The sequence below is a fragment of the Rhinoderma darwinii genome, chromosome 2, assembly GCF_050947455.1.
Source record: "Rhinoderma darwinii isolate aRhiDar2 chromosome 2, aRhiDar2.hap1, whole genome shotgun sequence".
NCBI lineage: Eukaryota > Metazoa > Chordata > Amphibia > Anura > Rhinodermatidae > Rhinoderma > Rhinoderma darwinii.
The window spans coordinates 221,961,679-221,981,381 of record NC_134688.1 but is presented as its reverse complement, the minus strand read 5'-3'; the positions used below and the strand labels follow the sequence as shown (position 1 = coordinate 221,981,381).

The following is a 19,703-nucleotide window of genomic DNA, read 5'->3' as shown; positions in this document are numbered from 1 at the left end:
TTTTGGAAACTACACCCCTCAAGGAATTCATTTATCGTTGTTGTTATCATTTTGACCACACAGTTTTTTCACAGCACCTATTTGAATTGGTCGGTGAAATAAAAACAATGACATTTTTTCCAATGATATGTCATTTTTGATCAAATTTCTTATTTTCACAGGGAACAAAATAATAATTTTGTTGCCCATTTTGTTGTCCAATTTGTCCTTAGTGCGGCAATACCCCACTTGTGGTGATAAACTGCCGTTTGGGCCCATGGGAGGGTTCAGAAGGAAAGGAGCGCTATGTGTTTGTTGGAGTCCAGATTTTGCTGGATTGGTTTTCGGGTGCCATGTCGCATTTGCAGAGCCCCAGAGGTATGAAAGCAATGGAAACCCACCAGAAGTGACCCCATTTTGGATACTACACCCGTCAAGGAATTCATTTATGAGTGTTGTGACCATTTTGACCCCACAGTTTTTTCACAGAACTTATTTGAATTGGGCTGGGAATTAAAACAAAATTATTTTTTTCCAATAATATGTAGTTTTGGCTGAAAATTTCTTATTTTCACAAGAAATAAAATACCCCATTCTGTTGCCCAATTTGTCCTGAGTGCGGCAGTACCCCATTTGTGGTGATAAACTGCCGTTTGGGCCCATGGGAGGGCTCAGAAGGAAAGGACCACCATTTGGCCTACTGGGGATTTTTTGGGGCGAAGTCATGTATGCAGAAGCCCCTGAGGTACCAGTACAGTTGAAACCCCAAGAAGTGACCCCGTTTTAAAAACTACAACCTTGAGGCATTCATCTAGAGGTTTAGTGAGCATTTTGACCGCAGACATACACCCCATAAACTGTAATGTGGGTTCTCACGGGTACGTCAATACCCTCAATGTGGCTGTTATCAGCTGCCTGGGCACACAGCAGGGCTCAGGAGGGAAAGATGAAGGGGATAAGCTGTGCGGAGTGCATCAGGGTAAGTAAAACTGGGGTAGATTAAAAATCAAGGGATCTATGATAAATTTTGAAGCACTCTTTCATACGGAGCCTTAGTTTTTCGGGACACGTGTCACATTGATATATTGTGTTCTTCCTTATCCCCCTCTTATAGCAGACTTTGTACCTCTTTTGACTTTTTCCTTTCTTGCCAGTTTGGGGAACTTCTTCTGGAAAGTGTTACCCTGGTACGATGTGTGTGGCCTCGCTTCCAGAAGTACTGGGTGTCCCCCTTCTTGGTCCCTAAAGATTAGGTTCTTGATAACCACCTCTTGAAATTACAGGAAAGTTCCTGTCTGGCCTGTACATCGACGTAGCACGTACGCGTTGTACAATGCCATCTGTATGATGTGCCCGGACAGCTTCTTATACCACACCTCATGGCACTGTAGGGCTTCAGGACTTGATCTGACAAGTCCACCCCTCCCATGTACCTATTGTAGTCCAGGATGCAGTCTGGTTTGGGGGTCTCTGTACTGGTACCTCGTACAGGTACATGGGTACTGGTGTGGCATCTCTCTTGTCTTGTACTTGACACACAATATGTTGCTGCTAGATTTTGCCCTCCTCTCACCCCTTCTTGTTTGCCCAAGCAGAGTCTTAGGGAGGCCTCTCAGATTTCTTCTAGCAGTGCCGCATGCCGCAGGACTTCTGGAAGCGAGGCAGTTGAAGAGTGGGACGCTGGTATAATAATTATCCAGGTAGAGGTGGTAACCCTGGTCCAGCAGTGGGTGCACCAAATCCCACACAATTTTTGCATTAACTCCCAGTAAGGGGGGGCATTCTGGGGGCTGAATACTGGTGTCCTTCTCTTCATATATCCTAAATTTGTAGGTATACCCTGATGCACGCTTGCACAGCTTATACATCTTCACGCCATACCTTGCCCTCTTACCCGGCAGGTACTGGCGGAATTGAACCCTCCCTTTAAAATCTACCATGGACTCATCAATAGAAATACAATTCGAGGAGGTGTATGCTTGGGAAAACCGGGCACTGAATCGGTCTAATAGGGGTCTCCGTTTATAGAAACGGTCAAAACTGGGGTCATCTCGGGGTGGGCACGGCTCATTATCAGTATAATGTAAGAAGCGAAGTATTGCCTCATATATTTCTTTTTTTAGGTTCCAGTTCAGTTCTGAAGTTGCTTTGAGGGACCTATATATTAGAAACCCCTATGAAACACCCCATTTTAGAAACTAGACCCCTCAAAGTATTCACAACAGCATGTAGAAAGTTTATGAACCCTTTAGGTGTTTCACAGGAATTTAGAGCAAAGTAGAGGTGAAATTTCTATTTTCTTTTTGTCAGAAAATCCTTTTTATACCATTTTTTTTTATAACACAAAAGGTTTTACCAGAGAAACACAACTTAATACTTATTGTCCAGATTCTGCAGTTTTGAGAAATATCCCACATGTGGCCCTCGGGCGGTAATGGACTGAAGCACCGGCCTCCGAAGCAAAGGAGCACCTAGTGGATTTTGAGCCCTCCTTTTTATTAGGCACCATGTCCGGTTTGAAGAGGTCTTGTGGTGCCAAAACAGTGGAAAACGCCCAAAAGTGACCCCATTTTGGAAACTAGACCCCTTGAGGAATCCATTGTAGTTTTCTTGGGGTGCATGCGACTTTTTGATCAGTTTTTATTCTATTTTTAAGTGGCGCGGTGACTAAAAATCAGCAATTCTACTATTGTTTTTTTATTCTGTTATATTTACAGCGTGCACCGTGCGCTATAAATGACTCATTCACTTTATTCTGCGGGGCGATACGATTACGGCGATACCAGATGTTTATAGTTTTTTTTATGTCTTATGGCATTTGCACAATTAAATACGTTTTGTAAACAATCATTCACTTTTTGTGTTACCTTATTCTAAGAGCCAGAACTTTTTTATTTTTCAATCAATAAAGCCGTGCGAGCACTTATTTTTTGCGTAACGAACTGTAGTTTCCATCAGTACCATTTTTAGGTACATGCGACCTTTTTGATCTCTTTTTATTCCATTTTTTAGGATGTGAAGTGACCAAACAATTGTGATTCTGGTACGGTTTATTATTATTTTCTTTTACGGCGTTCACCGCGCGGGATAAATAGCAAAATAATATTGTAGTTCAGGCCGTTACGGACGCGGCGATACCAATTATGTATAGTTTATTTGTTTGTTTATATATTTTTATTAATAATAAAGGACTGATAAGGGAAAAGGGGGGATTTTTACTTTTAATACTTTTAAATCTTTTATTTTCTTATTTTTACACATCTTTTTTTAACTTTTTCTTTGTCCCACTAGGGGACTTGAGGGCAGGAGGCCCTGATCGCTATTCTAATACTGCACTACATGCGTAGTGCAGTGTATTAGAAGTGTCAGCTACTCACTGACAGCTCGTCAGGACCCACTAGGCTTCCGTCGATGGCATAGCCGGACGTCATTGTTTGGTGTCCGGTTGCCATAGTCACCATCGCCGGCCGCTATCGTGTAGCAGGCCGGCGATGGCAGCTTAACCCCTAAAAAGCCGCGTTCTCTATTAAACGCGGCTTTTCAGGGGTTAATCAGTGGGGACACAGCGATCGGTCCCCGCTGTAGGAGCTGTGACAGCTCCTGTACGAGACAGCAGCTGTCACAGCTCCTGTATGTGTCGGGAGGACGGCCAAAATGGCCGTTACTCCCGAGACGTACTATTAGGTCATGGAGTGCGAACGCTATGGTTACCATGACCTAATAGTACGTCCAGGAGCGGGAAGGGGTTAATGACAAAGCTTGTTTGGACCTTAATGACCAAGCCAGGGAGAAACTGCTATAAAAATGATCTCTGTACACAAGGTCCCACGCGATTTTGCCGGATGTGCCAATTGTCTCTGGCGCAGACTGGGGGATTAATTTGGCAGTCTTTGCCTTCATAATTAAAAAAAAACACAGGTGTACCCCATTGTGCTGTCGCACACCTTATCTAGTTTAACACCATATTTGACACGTTTGGAGGGGTTGAACTGCCGGAATGAAAGACGACCCTTATAGCTCATGAGGGATTCATCCACCGATAAATTTTGATCTGGGGTGTTGGATTTAAGAAAAGATTCTTGTAGGAGGTAAAGTAGCCTGGGTTATTTATTTGGGGGATGTGGGAGTTATCTGTAAAATGCATGATGCGCATTATTGATCCATATCAGTGTCGGGACATAACTGCTGCAAATACAGGGGTAGCATGGACAGCTCAGGAGCAGATAGTTGTTATTTTGACCAACCCCATATTTAGGGCTTATTTAGACGAACGTGATATACGTCCGTGCAACGCGCGTGATTTTCACGCGCCTCACACGTACCTATGTTAGTCTATGGGGCCGTGCAGACTGTCCGTGAGTTTCATTCAGCGTGTGTCCACTGCGTAAAACTCACGACATGTCCGATATTTGTGCGTTGTTCGCGCATCACACACCCATTGAAGTCAATGGGTGTGTGAAAATCACGCACAGCACACGGAAGCACTTCCGTGTGCCGCGCGTGATTCGCGCAACAGCAGTAAAAAGTATGAATGAAAACAGAAAAGCACCACGTGCTTTTCTGTTTACAAACATACAGAGTGTCATAATGATGGCGGCTGTGCGAAAATCACGCAGCCACGCCTCATACGCGGCTGACACACGCACACGCTCGTGTAAATCCGGCCTTAGAGTTAGGCCTAAAAAAAATGTAACCTCAGAGACACTAGTGGGGGTCCATGATGAGTAGAGGGATGTGCGTTACTGTGCAATAAATTGTCTTGCATAGATATTTGTCTGTTGGACAAATATCCACTTTTATTCCTGGGGTTACTGAACGTTTCGGGACCTGGGGGTAAAATGAAATTGCGGGATCCCAGAACACAGGAGGGACTACACCACTAGCCCCCGCACCACTAATCCCTGCACCACTAGGCCGTGCAGCGATAACTGATTCCACCACCATAGAGCTATGGGGTCAAGAGGTAGAAGTAGAACTTGAGTCGTCACTGTCTGAAAAAAGTTCTACCTCTGAAGCAGAGTCGGTGTCACTACCTGAACTGCAGGAGCACAGCAAGGTGTACGCTTGCTCCACAGTAAACATTCTCTGAGTCATTATTTAGTAGAACTTTCAACAACAAAAAAAAATAAACGTATTTTTCGGACTATAACACGCAGTTTTTAGCAAGAATAGATCTTGCTAAAAAGTCCCTGCATCTTATAGTTGGCCTTCAGGGGACCCGGCAGCACACCTCTCCTTACTTAACCCCTTCCCGACCCGTGATGTGCCAGCACATCATCGAGCAGCGAGGGGATGATGTATGGAGCGGGCTCACGCGTTGAGCCCGCTCCATACACTGCAGGTGGCCGCTTCTGACACGCTGCACTAATTGCTAGGAACAGCGATGGTCGCTGTTCCTGGCCGTTTAACTAGTTAAATGCCGTAGTCAATATCGACGGCGGCATTTATAGTGGTTTTCCCATAAAGAACATTTATGACATATCCACAGAATATGTCACAAATATCAGAAAGATGCGGGTCCCACCTCTGGGACCCGCATTTATCTCTAGAACAGGACCCCCTAAGCCCCGTTCTAGCTTACCTGGCTCCGCTGTCTTCCGGCCACTTCCTGCTTACATCGTCGAGTTACGGAAAAATCGTAACTCGCCGAGCTATGCAGTTGCCGTAACTCCCATAGAACTGAAAAGTAGTTACGGAAACAGTGTAGCATGCTACGCTGCTTCTGTAACTGCCATTCACTACTATGGGAGTTACGGAAACAGCATAGCTCAGCGAGTTGCGCTGTTTCCGTAACTCATCCCTGTATTGCAGTGTATTGTACCAGCAATCTAATGATCGCTGGTTCTCCCCTAGGGGAACTAATAAAATGTGTAAAAAGAATGAATAAATTTGCAGGAGTGTAAAAAAAAATTTACGTTAAAAAATAATAATAGAATTGGTATCGCTGCATCCGTAACTATTACAATATAGCATTATTTGACTCACACAGTGAACGGTGTAAAAAACACACACATTTAAAACCCCAGAATCATTGTCTTTTGGTCACCATAGCGCTAAAAAGAATGAAATAAAAAGTGATAAAAAAAATCGTATGTACCAAAAAAATGGTGCTAAAAAAAACTACAGCTCGTCCCGCAAAAAATAAGCCCTCACACTGCTCAAATGGCTCTCAGAATGTGGTGAAACTGAACAAATAATTTTTTTAACCAATAGTTTTTTCTTTGTAAAAGAAGTAAAATATAATTTTTTTTCCTATTTTCTGTTGTCTAACACCTGGGTGCGTCTAGTAGTCAGGTGCGTCTTTTAATCCGAAAAAGATGGTAAACTGTTTCCGTTAGGCAACTAACTTTTTTTTATCCCTTCGGGACTGAGCCATTTTTTTATTTTTTTTTGTTTTTCACTCCCCGCATTCCAAGACCCATAACTTTTTTATTTTTCTGTCAATAGAGCGGTGTGAGAGCTTATTTTTTGCGGGAGGAGTTGTAATTTCTTTTGGTACCATTTATAGTTCCATATAATGTACTGGGAAACTGAAAAAAAATTCTTTGCAGGCTGAAGTTGGAAAAAATTGCGATTCCTCAATAATTTTTTGGGTTTTGTTTTTACGACTTTCATTGTGCGGTAAAAACAACATCTTATCTTTATTCTGTGGCTCAATACGATTACAGTGATACCAAATTTATATTTTACTACTTTTATTAATAACATTTTAATTTTTTTTTAAATGTGGCGTCGCCACATTTTGAGAGCCACAACTTTTTTATTTTCTTACCGATAGAGCGATGTGGGGACTTATTTTTTGCGGGACGAGCTGTAGTTTTTATCCGTATTATTTTTTGGTACGTAAAACTTTTTGATCACTATTTATTACATTTTTTTTTTTAGGGCTAAGTTGACCTAAAAATAGCGATTTTGGCATTTTCCATTTTTTACGGCGTTCAGCATATGCGTTAAATAACTATATATTATAATAGTTCAGACTTTTACGGACGCAGCGATACCAATTTTGTTTACTTTAGGGGAAAAATGGGAAAAGGTTTTTTTTTTTACTTTTAATATTGTTTAAGTAATATACATTTATTTACTGAAACGTAATATTTTTTATTTTATTTTTCACTACTAAAAACTATTTATTCTTTATTTTTCATTTTAGTTTTTTACTCCCCACATTCCAAGAGCCAGAACTTTATTTTTCCGTCAATAGAGTGGTGTGAGGGCTTATTTGCGGGAGGAGTTGCAGTTTATTTTGGTACCATTTAGGCTGGATTCACACAAGCATGTTCACACGAGCATGTTCAGTCCGTAAAGGACGGAACGTATTTTGGCCGCAAGTCCCGGACCGAACACACTGCAGGGAGCCGGGCTCCTAGCATCATAGTTATGTACGACACTATGAGTCCCTGCCTCTAAAACATGATTACAGTACGGGATAGTAGTTCCACGGAGAGGCAGGGACTCATAGCATTGTACACAACTATGATGCTAGGAGCCCGGCTCCCTGCAGTGTGTTTGGTCCGGGACGCAGCATATGGAGCGCGTTCCAAATGTCACCCCCCCCCCCACACACACACCCGGTTGTAATAGCACGTCTGGGTGCACAAATGGGTTAAAAATAGTGTAAAATTCAAAGATTAACTTTATTCACCTGCAGAGTTATAATGATCTAAAGAAGCACATAGCAAAATTGTGACATTTTCTCTGGTCATTTAGCTGTAAAACAGCCTAGTTCTTAACCGGTTAAAGAATCTTGGTGTAGGGGCAACTAAAGAATTCTATAATTCTTGACTAGAACGATATTCTAGTTTAGATGTGTTGACTGCTTTCTCTAACATCTTTAAAGGGTAACTAAAATTTTGACAAACTTCTGACATCTCATTGTTACGTCAGAAGTTTTGATTGGTGGGGGTCTAAGGATAGATAGACTTTGTATTGAGCCCGTACACCGCTACATCGATTTCCGCAAAAAGCCAAATAGAAAGTAAGAGGCTCAGCGCTCACACGAGTTCTTCTCATGATTCGTTTTAGTGATTGGTGGGGGACTAGGACCCCCACCAATCAATACTTCTGAAGTTTGAATGTTTAGTTAACCTTTAATAACCTGGGTGAAATTGTACATCCCCTTCCAGTACTTTCCCATACTAAAAAGAATGTGGCCAGAAAGATCAAATGTATGTTTCTTTTATAGGGCTTTGACCTGCGTCTTGAACATACACATTGCTTCAGTCATCATGGTGAAGGAGGACACTACCATAATGACACAACGCCAGATTCTGTGCAGTACCTTGGATATTTCCATCCAGCGGAGTACCTCTACCGCATTGACAGACCACCTGTTACGCATATGGTTGGACGGGATTGAAGTGATATCAAATTCTTAAGCAATAACCACATAAAATCATGTTTATGTAATAAGGAATGATGCACATTTATTATATCTTTTAGACGCAATGCAAAATCCAGAAATATGTATTTTACTAATATGGGAATTATATTTTTTTGACAATCGGAAGTATTCAGTATTTTGACAATACTATTGCCTGGGACGCTTTAAAATAAATAATTTCTTGCACTTTGGGCTCTGTTTAATAACATTCAATAATAAAAACAACTCATTGACTTAGTGGAGTTTTTGTGTTCTGCTTTTAAACCATTGAATAACATGTCTTGTGCATGGACTCCACCAAGTAATGATATGTGCGAACAATACTTATTTTTATTCCAATAAATGTAAGTTAAAAAAATGGTCTTGATTAAAAACATCCTAGTCTTTTGCGTATGCAGCCCTATGTGCACCAGGTTGATGCAGCTGCTGCTCCATGATAACAGGCTACAAACAAACCGTGTGCAGTCTGATCTTGCAGTCACAGTGACACAGGCTAGCGATGATCTTTTAGCCTATGTCCCTGCTACTGCAGTGTTTCTCAAACTGGGAGAGTCCTTTAGTGATCATTTTGATGTTCTACTGGATTCAGGAGACCTTTTTTTAATGTATTTTTAAGGATCACTTGAGGTTATTGTTTCAAATTTTACCATGGACTACATCCATCTCTAGGATGCACGTCCCACCTTATGACGCTGATTTTTCAGAAACCGTCAACCATTTGGCTATGCTGTTTCTGGAACTCTCATGGAAGTGAATATGAGTTACAGGAACAGTGAGCTACGCTGTTTCCGTAGCTCCCATGATACGAAACCAGCATGGCTTGCTGTACTATGCTGTTTCTGTAACTTCCATTCACTTATACTACAAAACGCACATCGCTGATTCCGAGAAATCTAGCCACTTCGTAAGGCATTGGCCGGAGCCCTGCGGCAGAAGGTAGGGCAGGAGTCGAATACGCTATTCCATCATGATGGATCTCACAAAAAAAAGTAAAATGCACTGGATACGTTTATTAACATTGAAGCCTATGGGTGATGCCACTGTATGACATCCATCACAGGTATACGGTAAATGCAAACCTTTCAGTACGGGACAGTTGTCCTGCAGCGAGGCAGGGACTCCTAGCGTCGTACATAACTATGATGCTAGGAGCCCGGCTCCCTGCACTGTGTTCGGTCCGGTACTTGCGGCCGAAATACGTCCGTCAATTACGGACGTAATGACCTCGTGTGAACATACCCTAACAGTTATGACAGTTTAAAAGATTGTATGCCAAAACTTTAAATTTAGGCCTGGTCATTGAAGCATCGATGACCCTTGGTCCTGAAAGGGTTAATCTGATCACTCTTCATAACAATTAATGCAAATTGCCACTATAAAAACTAAAGCAACGAGCTTTGTGAAAACGAACATTTCTGTCAGTCTCAAAACTTTTGGCCAGTACTGTATCTCGCTGTATGCCATAAAGGTGGAATATGTTTGATCCTTTTGTTGGAGGTATACATCAGGAATCTTTTCGACAGAAGGCCGTGATGTGAATGGGGCCTTAGACACAAAATTACTGCAACTCAGTCAAAATCCTCTAATCTTTACGTTTGGGGCTGTGCAGACAGCGGAGCCGGCTCTAGGTTTATGTGGGCCCTTGGGTGACACTGACAGTGGCCCCCTCTGCGGGGTAACTCAGGGCGGCAGCAAAATGGCATAAAACGTCACTGTGCCCCCATATGGTAGTTAGGCCCTGATTATGCCCCCCATAAAGAAGTTAGGCCCCCAGTTTGTATCCCCATAAATTTAGTGCCCACTATAGATAGTGCCACACAGAACCCCCAGGTAGTGCCACACAGCCCAGTCTCCCACGTAGTGCCACACGGCCACCCTCCCATGTAGTTCCACACAGCCGCGGGCCGCATAGCAGCCGCTATGGCTGCTACAGGGGTAGTTAACGCCGATTCCTAGACAGGGGCTCCATCTAGAAGCGGAATCCCGTCGGCAACACTCTGGCATGGATTCCACTCCTGAAGGATGCATCCAAAAATAGTGCTATTGGAAAAAACAACTCGTCCAGCAAAAAACAAGCCCTTAGGCTTTATTCAGACGAACGGGAAAAACGTCCGTGCAACGCGCGTGATTTGCACGCGCGTTGCACGGACCTATATTAGTCTATGGGGCCGTGCGGACATGTGCGTGATTTTTACTCAGCGTGAGTCCGCTGAAAAAAAGTCACGACATGTCCGTTCTTTCAGCGTTTTGCGCGAATCATGCACCCATTGAAGTCAATGGGTGCGTGAAAGCCACGCATGCCGCACGGAAGCACTTCCGTGCGAACTGCGTGATTCGCGCAACAGCTGTCAAAGGAATGAATGTAAACAGAAAAGCACCACGTGCTTTTCTGTTTACAAACATCCAAATGGAGTGTCATAATGATGGCGGCTGCGCGAAACCCACGCAGCTGTTAAGTTGTTTTTGCGCACGCAAAACGCTGCGTTTTTGCGTGCGCAAAAACGCCACGCTCGTGTGAATGAGGCCTCATACGGCTATGTCGACGGAATAAAAAAAAAAACGTATGACTCTTGGAATGCGACCGTGAAAAAAAAATAAAAAAATCCTTGCTTAATTACAATTCATCTGATCACTTTTCATGAATGCATCCTCCGGGGATTCCACTCCTAGAGGAGCCATGACGGCAGCATCAGCACCCGGCGGCCGAGTGGGCCCCCTGAAGGGTAGTGGGCCCCGGCTCTTGCCCGGGTTCGCCGGGTGCTGATGCCGGCCCTGGCAGACAGGATGCCCATGTCCGGACACTGAAGTGAGTGTCTCTGCAGCGGTCAACGCAGCAGAGAGCCAGTCTCTGGCCAGCACCAATCTCACCCTTGTCCTTGTGCTGACACTCCTGACTTTTCTAGAGCTGATTGGCCTGGCAAAGGAGGAGCATCGAATACTAATAGGAAGAAGCTTGACTTTACACACACTTTCTTTTTATGAAAAGTACTGGCACTTTCTATTGCTGGTAAAAATATTTACTTTTACCGGCCTGGGCCTGTTGGCAACCACCTGTAAATTCCGGGACAGTTCATAAAAATAGACTTTCCAGTGACCATAAAAGAAATCGATGCATTCAGGATATTTTCAAGTTGGAGGAGTGTGTCCCAATTCGTAGGATTGTAATTACCACCATTTTAGAGGTTACAGCTAATGCATTAATATCACTCTTCTAAACTAATCTATTACTTATAATCTGCATGATTCATTATGGTTTTCTATTTTATCCTTGAAAATGTTGTTTGTCTGTGATTTTTGGATACATTGTCATGAAAAAAGATAAAAATGACTTTCAGTTCCGGCGCTGACATGTGAAGACGCAGGAGACGAGTGCTCCGTCGCGGCCTACCTAAATCCTAACCTCCTTTGCTATACAACGCAGAGATAACCACTCGGGTTGATTACCCCAGTCCTGCAGAAGTCAACGCTACTTACCGAAGGAGTGATCATACATCCTTGAGGGAGCCATTTCTCTGATGACCCGCATCCACAAGATGGCAGCGGCCTGCTCTTCTGCCAGCAAGGAGGACATAGAAGAAGTTTCCTCAGGCGCAGAGTCTGAGGACTCTAAATCCAGTACACAACATCTAGGTAGCCAGACGGATCTCTCTGGATTTGAAATCTATACTAGCTAAGACTATAACTGACTCTTTAAAACTTGCAGTTAGGCTAGATGAAGCGGAACATTGCATTTCAGTCGCTGAAGATGATATGGAAAAAGCACATACGCATATTAGAGATTTGCTGCGGGAAAACAACCGTATCTTGGAAAAGCTTGATGACCTAGAAAACAGGTCCAGACGCTGCAATTGAAGGCTGGTAGGTCTCCCGGAATCTGTGCCTGCCAGTTCACTTTTTCACATATATGCGGTGCAAATACCTCTCCTTCTCGACTTAGAAGGCCCATTCAAAGTTGAACGCGCACACTGACTGGGGCCTGAAAATATGCAACGAAACAACGTGCCGCAGACTAGGAGTCAGCGTGACAGACCTCGCCAAGTCATCGTCAAATATTTAGAATACTCTGAAAAGGAGAACATCTTGAGAGCCTATAAAAGAAAGGCACAGCCCCTGCGCATTGAGGGGGTCAATGTACTTTTTTTTGGAGATTACTCTGTTGAGCTCACGCGCAAACGCAGAGTGTTCAGCAGGATTTGTACAGCGCTCCATCACAACAAATGGCGCTTCCAACTTCAATATCCTGCGACACTACGCATCACCAGACCTGATGGCACAACACGGATCCTGAAGAAGCGGAGACACTGCTATTAGATTTTCTGGCCGCTCCACCACCTGGAAACTATGCTGCGGCTGCAGCTAGCAAAACGAGGTCCTCGACTGCCGCAATTGCAGCAGCGAAGAGACCCCTGAAACACTTCCTACAACAAGACTACAGAAACTCACAACGCCTTATTTTTTCTTTCTCCCCCACTATCAGGAGGACTAGTTTGGCTGTTCTACTGGCTTGTGACGTTATCTGTGACAGATAGCCACCCCCCCCCCCATCGTTAATGTAGTGTCCTACTTCCTTACTCATTCTAAATATGTACAAGTAGTTTCATTCCGCTAAGGCATTATCATATCTGCTTTATTTAAATGATTAAAGAGGCACTGTCACAAGTTTATAACTGCCCTATCTTCTACCTATTCTAAGGCCTAATTCACACGAACGTGTCAGTTTCGCGCGCGTAAAAAATGCAGCATTTTGCACGTGTGGCAGTTCCGTGTGTTATCAGTGTTTGGTGCATGTCTGCGTTATTTTCGCGCGTAAGGCACCCTTATGTCAAGCGGTTTTGACGTATGCCAAATGAAACGAAGGAGGTGGTTTTCTTGTTCTCATCATTTTTTTTCATATTCTAATTTTTATTGATTTTAATACAAACAGGTACACACACAATCGAGAAAAATGTGTCCTTATAATAAAAAGAACATGACAATAAGGGTACAGCCCAAACAGGAGAGTGAACATAACAAGCGCAAAATACAATCACAGCAGTCTGAGGAAGCTGAAAGGAAGTGAGCATTGTAACAACAAGAAAAGAGAATACACCAATCCAGTCACCCAGACATCCTAAAATGCAATTGCATTAGCATGTAAGCGCAGGAAGTAATGACGACTCGCAATAGACACAATAAGGGAAGGAAAAGATAGAATGGGAAACACACACGGGTAGAGGAAAAAGAAAGGGAGGTCGTGGCGGACCTGTACTCCAGCACCGGAACATCATAGATAGAATGAAAAGAAGCAGCCATGTGCCTGTCAGAGATGTGGTTGGAACAAACAAACCCTAATACACCGGTCTGTAGTCCCTACGGTGATGAAGTCTCATGGGAAAGGGTGATTATCTCAGGTCACTGCAGTACGATAGGTGGAAGAAGAGAGGAACATAAGCCAGTGAGACCAAGTATCCTTGTACCGTATAGAAGTGGCCGGGGAATGAGCCAGAAGGTGCTCCATTCGCTGTATCAAAGCAACCTCCTGGAACCACTCATCCAACAGTAGAGGGACTGCCGTTTTCCACCTACGAGGGACAACCGACTTGGCGGCTTGGAGGAGATGTCTAATTAAGGAACATTTGTAAATGGGTATCGGCATAGGGAACATGAATAAAAGGACCGCCTCAGGAGAATTAGGGACCGAAACTCCAGTAACTTCCAATATAATTTTAAGAACCGCATCCCAAAAACTCCGCAAATTAGGGCAACTCCACCAAATGTGAGACATGGAAGCCCCCGACACCCCACACCGGCAATACTCATCAGGTACAGACGGGTACCATTTATGCAGTTCAGCGGGAACTCGATACCACCTAGAAATAATTTTGTAGCTAGTTTCCTGAGCTCGGATGGCAACTGAGGCCTTCTGGGAAAGGTAAAAACACTGTCTCTACTGAGCGTCAGAGAATGTCCTGTCCAATTCTGTCTCCCAGGCCCTGCAGAAGGATGGGAGATGAGGGGATCGCTGGGATAGGAGTAGTTTATAGAGTGTGGAGATGGTGTGTGCAGGGGACCGGGTGGAAACACATAACCGCTCAAAGTCAGTAAGCGGCAGGTGAAGATGAGCCCGACGCTTAGTGACACTATAAAAATGTTTTAACTGGGAGTATGCAAATATGTGACATGGTGACGGTGTATCAGCTGTGCAGATCTTTTTCTCATCATTTTTTGAGCAACTGTTGCGCAAAGCACGCACAGCTCATGGATGTGCGTTGGTGTGATGTCCGTGATTTTCACACACCCATTTACTTCAATGGGTGCGTGATACGCAAAAACCGCTCAAGTATAGGACATGCAGTGAGTTTCACACAGCGGACAGACGCTGCGTGAAAAACACGGCATGCCTGAATGGCCCCATTGACTTACATAGGTCCGTGCGACGTGCGTGATTTTCACGAGCGTATCACGGACGTGAAATACACTTGTGTAAATAAGGCCTAATAGGCGCTTTAATGTAGATAAGTAATGTGTTATTTATTTATTTATTTTTAAAAAAACGTTTATTTTTGACAAAGTTATGAGCATTTTAATTGTCATGCAAATTTGTTCTTAATGCCCAAGTGGACGTTTTTTACTCTTGACCAAGTGGGCGTTGTAAAGAGAAGTGTATGACGCTGACCGATCTCGCAAGATCACGCTATGCTGTGGATAAAGCTGAACATGAATGGAGAGCAGTGTATGAGGCTGATTGGTCAGCGTCATACACTTCTCTTTACAACTCCCACTTGGTGAAAAGTAAAAAAACGCCCACTTGGGCATTAAGAACAAATTTGCATAACACTACGTGCAGTTATAAGCCCCCAGACGAAGGCTCTCAGCCGAAATGTACATCGGGTGTGATGCCAGACAGCACAAATCTACGGGTAAGTTGCTTATACTATATATCCACATATACTTTTTATGTAACCATTTGTTTGGGTCTGGTGCTGACTGCATCTTTGCCTTCAAATGATTACTCAGACCTGGGACTCTGCATATTATCTAAAACACATTACATGTCTCCCGGGTTTATATATTGTATACACTATGTAGAGCACTGAATGTGCTTTCATGGTTGCAGTTACTCCAAGCCTTACTCATGATACTTCCAAAACACATATATATGTTTATTTATTATCCAACTATTGACAACTGTCTGGCCTCATCTGCTTCACACTGTGGTAATCATCTTTGATATTAATGTGTGTGTTTTTTATATTTTGTACCAATAAAATTATATATTTTATCAGTATATGCATGGTTTGACTCTATTTTTAGGTTTTTATTCTGATTATGTTATGAGTCACCGCTGACGTCACCCGTAGTCATGGGCGTTTTCTAATATATGCCCTCCCACCATCAAATATATTATATATGACATACTGATATCTATTTAGTTTCTTTATAGAGGGGTATTTAGGTTGTCCTCCATATTGGTTAAGCACATCTGCACTAGGTTCCGTTGATGGTTTCCGTCAGACCTTTCCGTCGGAGGAACCCATGAACGGAAAGTCAAACGGAAACCATAGCTTCCGTTTGCATTACCATTGATGTCAATGGTAATGCTTCCATTGCTAATGGTTTCCGTTTGTCTCCTTTCCGTAAGGTTTCCGTTTTTTTGACGGAATAAATAGCGTAGTCGACTGCGCTATTGTTTCCACCCAAAAAACTATGCAGATTTTCATGCGTCAAATCCGCAGCGTAATAAGGTACCAACAAAGTAAATGAGATTTCAAGTAGTCTCATCTACATGTTGCAGAATTTTTCTGTGCGTAAATTGACATGTGGTGCGTAATTTAAAATCTGCAGCTTGTCAATTTATCTTGCGTTTCCGCCTCAGAATTGTATCTGACAAGTTTATAAGAAAACACACCTGTTTCCTCAACAACATGTAAAAACTGTACCATCAGGTGTGGATTTTACCTGCGGAATTACCCGTGTGTTAGGCCTCATTTACACGAGCGTATTATACGCGCGTGCGACGCGCGTGCTTTTCACGCGTGTCGTACGCACCTATAATAGTCTATGGGGCTGTTTAGACGATGCGTGAATTTTGCGCTGCGTGAGTGCGTTGCGTAAAACTCACGACATGTTCTATATTCTTGCGTTTTTCACGAAACACGCACCCATTGACTTCAATGGGTGCGTGAAAACAACTCATGCCACACGGACGGTCCTGCGTTGCATGCGCGAAAATCACGCAAGAGCTGTCAAAAGGATGAATGTAAACAGAAAAGCACCACGTGCTTTTCTGGTTACAAACATCCAAACGGAGTGTCAAATTAGAGATGAGCGCACCGAACTTCACCGGGTTCGGCCGAACTCGTTTTGACCGAACCCGGCAAAAAATGTTCGGGTACGCGACGTCAGGAGACAGTCACTGCCCACGGTGCTCAAAGACTTAAACTGTTTCAGCACCATGGACAGTGACTTTCGATCACAATATACATATACGTGTAAAAAAAAACAGAAGTTCGGACTTACCGATAAGTCCCGGCTCCTTCCTCCAGTCCGACCTCCCGGGATGACAATTAAGGCCAAGTGACAGCTGCAGCCAATCACAGGCCAAGCACAGGCTGCAGCCAATCACAGGCTGCAGCGGTCTCATGGCCTGCCGCGTCATCCTGGGAGGTGGGGCCGGATGACAAGAGAGGGACGCGTCACCAAGGCAACGGCCGGGAGACCGGACTGGAGGAAGCAGGCAGTTCATGGTAAGTTTGAACGTCTTTTTTTATTCACAGGTTGGTGTATATTGTGATCGGAACTCACTGTCGAGGGTGCTGAAAGAGTTCCTGCCGATCAGTTAGCTCTTTCAGCACCTTGGACAGTGACGGGCGTTGACTAGCCTCATCTCTATGATGGCGGCTGCGCGAAAATCACGCAGCCGCGCATCATACACGGATGACACACGGAGCTGTCAATTGCCTTTTGCGCACGCAAAACGCAGCGTTTTTTTGCGCGCGCAAAACGCACACGCTCGTGTAAATGAGGCCTAAGGCCCAGTTCACACAGAGTTTTATTATGCTGATTTTGACTCGGAAACTGCTTTGGAATCAGCTTCAAAAAACGTCTGAAACCGCCTCCCATTGAATACGCTCGCGGTAAAAAAAAAGTGCCATGCTTTTTCTTGTTGCGGTTCCACCTCTGACCGCCTATTGAAATCAATGGGGGGCAGGGAAAGCGTTTTTTGCAGCATTTTTGCCCGCGCAGCTCAATAGCTGTGGGCGAAAAACGCAGCGAAAAGCACGGCAAGAAAAACCTGTGTGAACAGGGCTTTACTGCGGTTTTAATTGCAGATTTTCGTCACCAAATTATGCAACGTGTGCATGTAGCCCTATACTTTTTCTATCTATTTGGTTAAAATGTTTATGTCCCCATTTATTATTTATTATCTTTATTATTTTAGAATTTTTTAGATAAATATCACCAGTAGAATAGATAGGTTATTATTACCCACGGGACAAAGGCTGGATGTTCCCTATGTATAGTTTTATTCAGTATATTTACCAGCCGTAACACTATTTTAGGGTCCATTTATTTCCAATTATTTGTATGTATAATCCTAGAGAATACAAAAATATGTTGGTATCCCCTTCAGACTGCTTGTAGACTGTGTATTTTTCTATCTAATTGTCCAACAAAATAAACATACATGCCATCTTATTAACTGGTTCCCGACCGCTGGCTGTGTTTTTACGGCCAGCGGTCAGGGTCCTTAAAACCCGAGCCATAGACTTTTTACGGCTCGGGTTTTAACTTGCTGCCCGCGCGATCGGGCAGCTGAATGTCGGGTCTCTGGCTGTCAGTGACTGCCGGGGACCCTGAGGAGAAGATAGAAGCAGCTTTCGCTCAATGAACGCTGTGTATAGGAATAGAGGCAGCAGCAGCGGCGCTGTCTCTATTCCTCCAGGTGATCATGTGACTGGTCACATGATCGCCGGGTCCCGTTAGTGACAGACTGCTGCTGGGTCTTACTAGACCCAGCACAGCCCTATTAGTGACAATCGTCACTCTGAGAGGGCTGATTTCCCCTGTAACTGGGGCTGCTGTGCAGCTCCAGTTACAGTGGAAAAGATGGTGTAAAAGAAAGAAAAAATATATATAAAAGTTCCCCAAAGGTCTTTTTTGACCTTTGAGGGACAGACCATAGTAATAAAAAAATAGTAAAGTCAAGTGCAAATTTTTTTTTATAATAAATACACATAAAATAGCCACCCCAAAAAAAACATTCCCCCCCGCCAATCATTGTTGTAACGCTAGCGCTGACCCAATTACCCTAATATAGACATGTAATATATTAAAATTTACGGTAGACAATGGCGATCACAAATAAAAGATCTATTTTAGGGTAAAACTATGTTATTACCAAAAAAAATTGCTGAAACGTAAAAAAGCTTATTTTTTTACTATTATTTTCAAACTTTATGAATAAAAATTCTAAAATAGCGAAAAAGGTGTGTATAAAAACGATAAAAAAAGAAACCTGCATTGTCTACGGAAAAAACTTCGCAAAAATCACGTCGTTAGCCCAACAAATAAAAAAGTTATAGCCATTTAACAAACACGTGCTAAAAAGGGCTAAACGGTGTCTGGTCCTGAAGGCGCAAAATAGCCCGGTCCTGAACTGGTTAAAGGCTACACGCCCTTGAAATAGGTTGGTGTTTTTTTTAATAAAAAACTATCAGCGTGTTTTGTGCAACTTTCTAAATACTTATTATTAAAAATAATTTTTACTTTTTGAGATGCAGCTGTATCGTGTGCTGAGATCTGAATCCGTCAGGACAGCGGCACTGATGGGTTCAGTGCTGTTACCGATCACATCTAAGTCCATAACTTAGATGTGATCGATAACAGGTGGACACTGCGTGTCAGAGACATGCAGGATCTGCTGACACTAAACCCGTCAGTGCTGCTGTATACAGGATACAAAGCAGCTGCATCTCAAAAAGTAAAAATTATTTTTAATAAAAAGTATTTAGAAAGTTGCACAAAACACACTGATAGTTTTTGTTTTTTTTAAATAAAAATGTCTATTTCAAGGGTGTACATGGCCTTTAAGCCTAAGGGTATATTCACACGGCAGCCTCCGTTACGGCTGAAATTACGGAGCTGTTTTCAGGAGAAAACCGCTTCAGCATTTCAGACGTAATGGCAAGTGCAGGCGCTTTTCGCTGCGTCCATTACGGACGTAATTGGAGCTGTTTTTCTATGGTGTCAATGGAAAACGGCTCCAATTACGTCTCAAGAAGTGACAGGCACTTCTTTGACGCGGGTGTCTTTTTTACGCGCCGTCTTTTGACAGCGGCGCGTAAAAAAAATGACCGTC

General features: G+C 43.3%; 1 protein-coding gene across 3 annotated transcripts in view; it reads left to right on the top strand.

The window, feature by feature from the left end:
* Positions 1 to 8,589, top strand: part of C2H11orf54 (chromosome 2 C11orf54 homolog) — a 38,101-nt gene extending 29,512 nt beyond the window's left edge. For all 3 annotated transcript variants that reach the window (XM_075852891.1, XM_075852892.1, XM_075852890.1), the window contains exon 9: positions 8,165 to 8,589. In XM_075852891.1, the coding sequence (XP_075709006.1) occupies positions 8,165 to 8,338 (174 nt within the window). In that variant the 3' untranslated portion in view covers positions 8,339 to 8,589. The remainder of the gene's footprint in view (positions 1 to 8,164) is intronic.
* Positions 8,590 to 19,703: the final 11,114 nt, after the last annotated feature.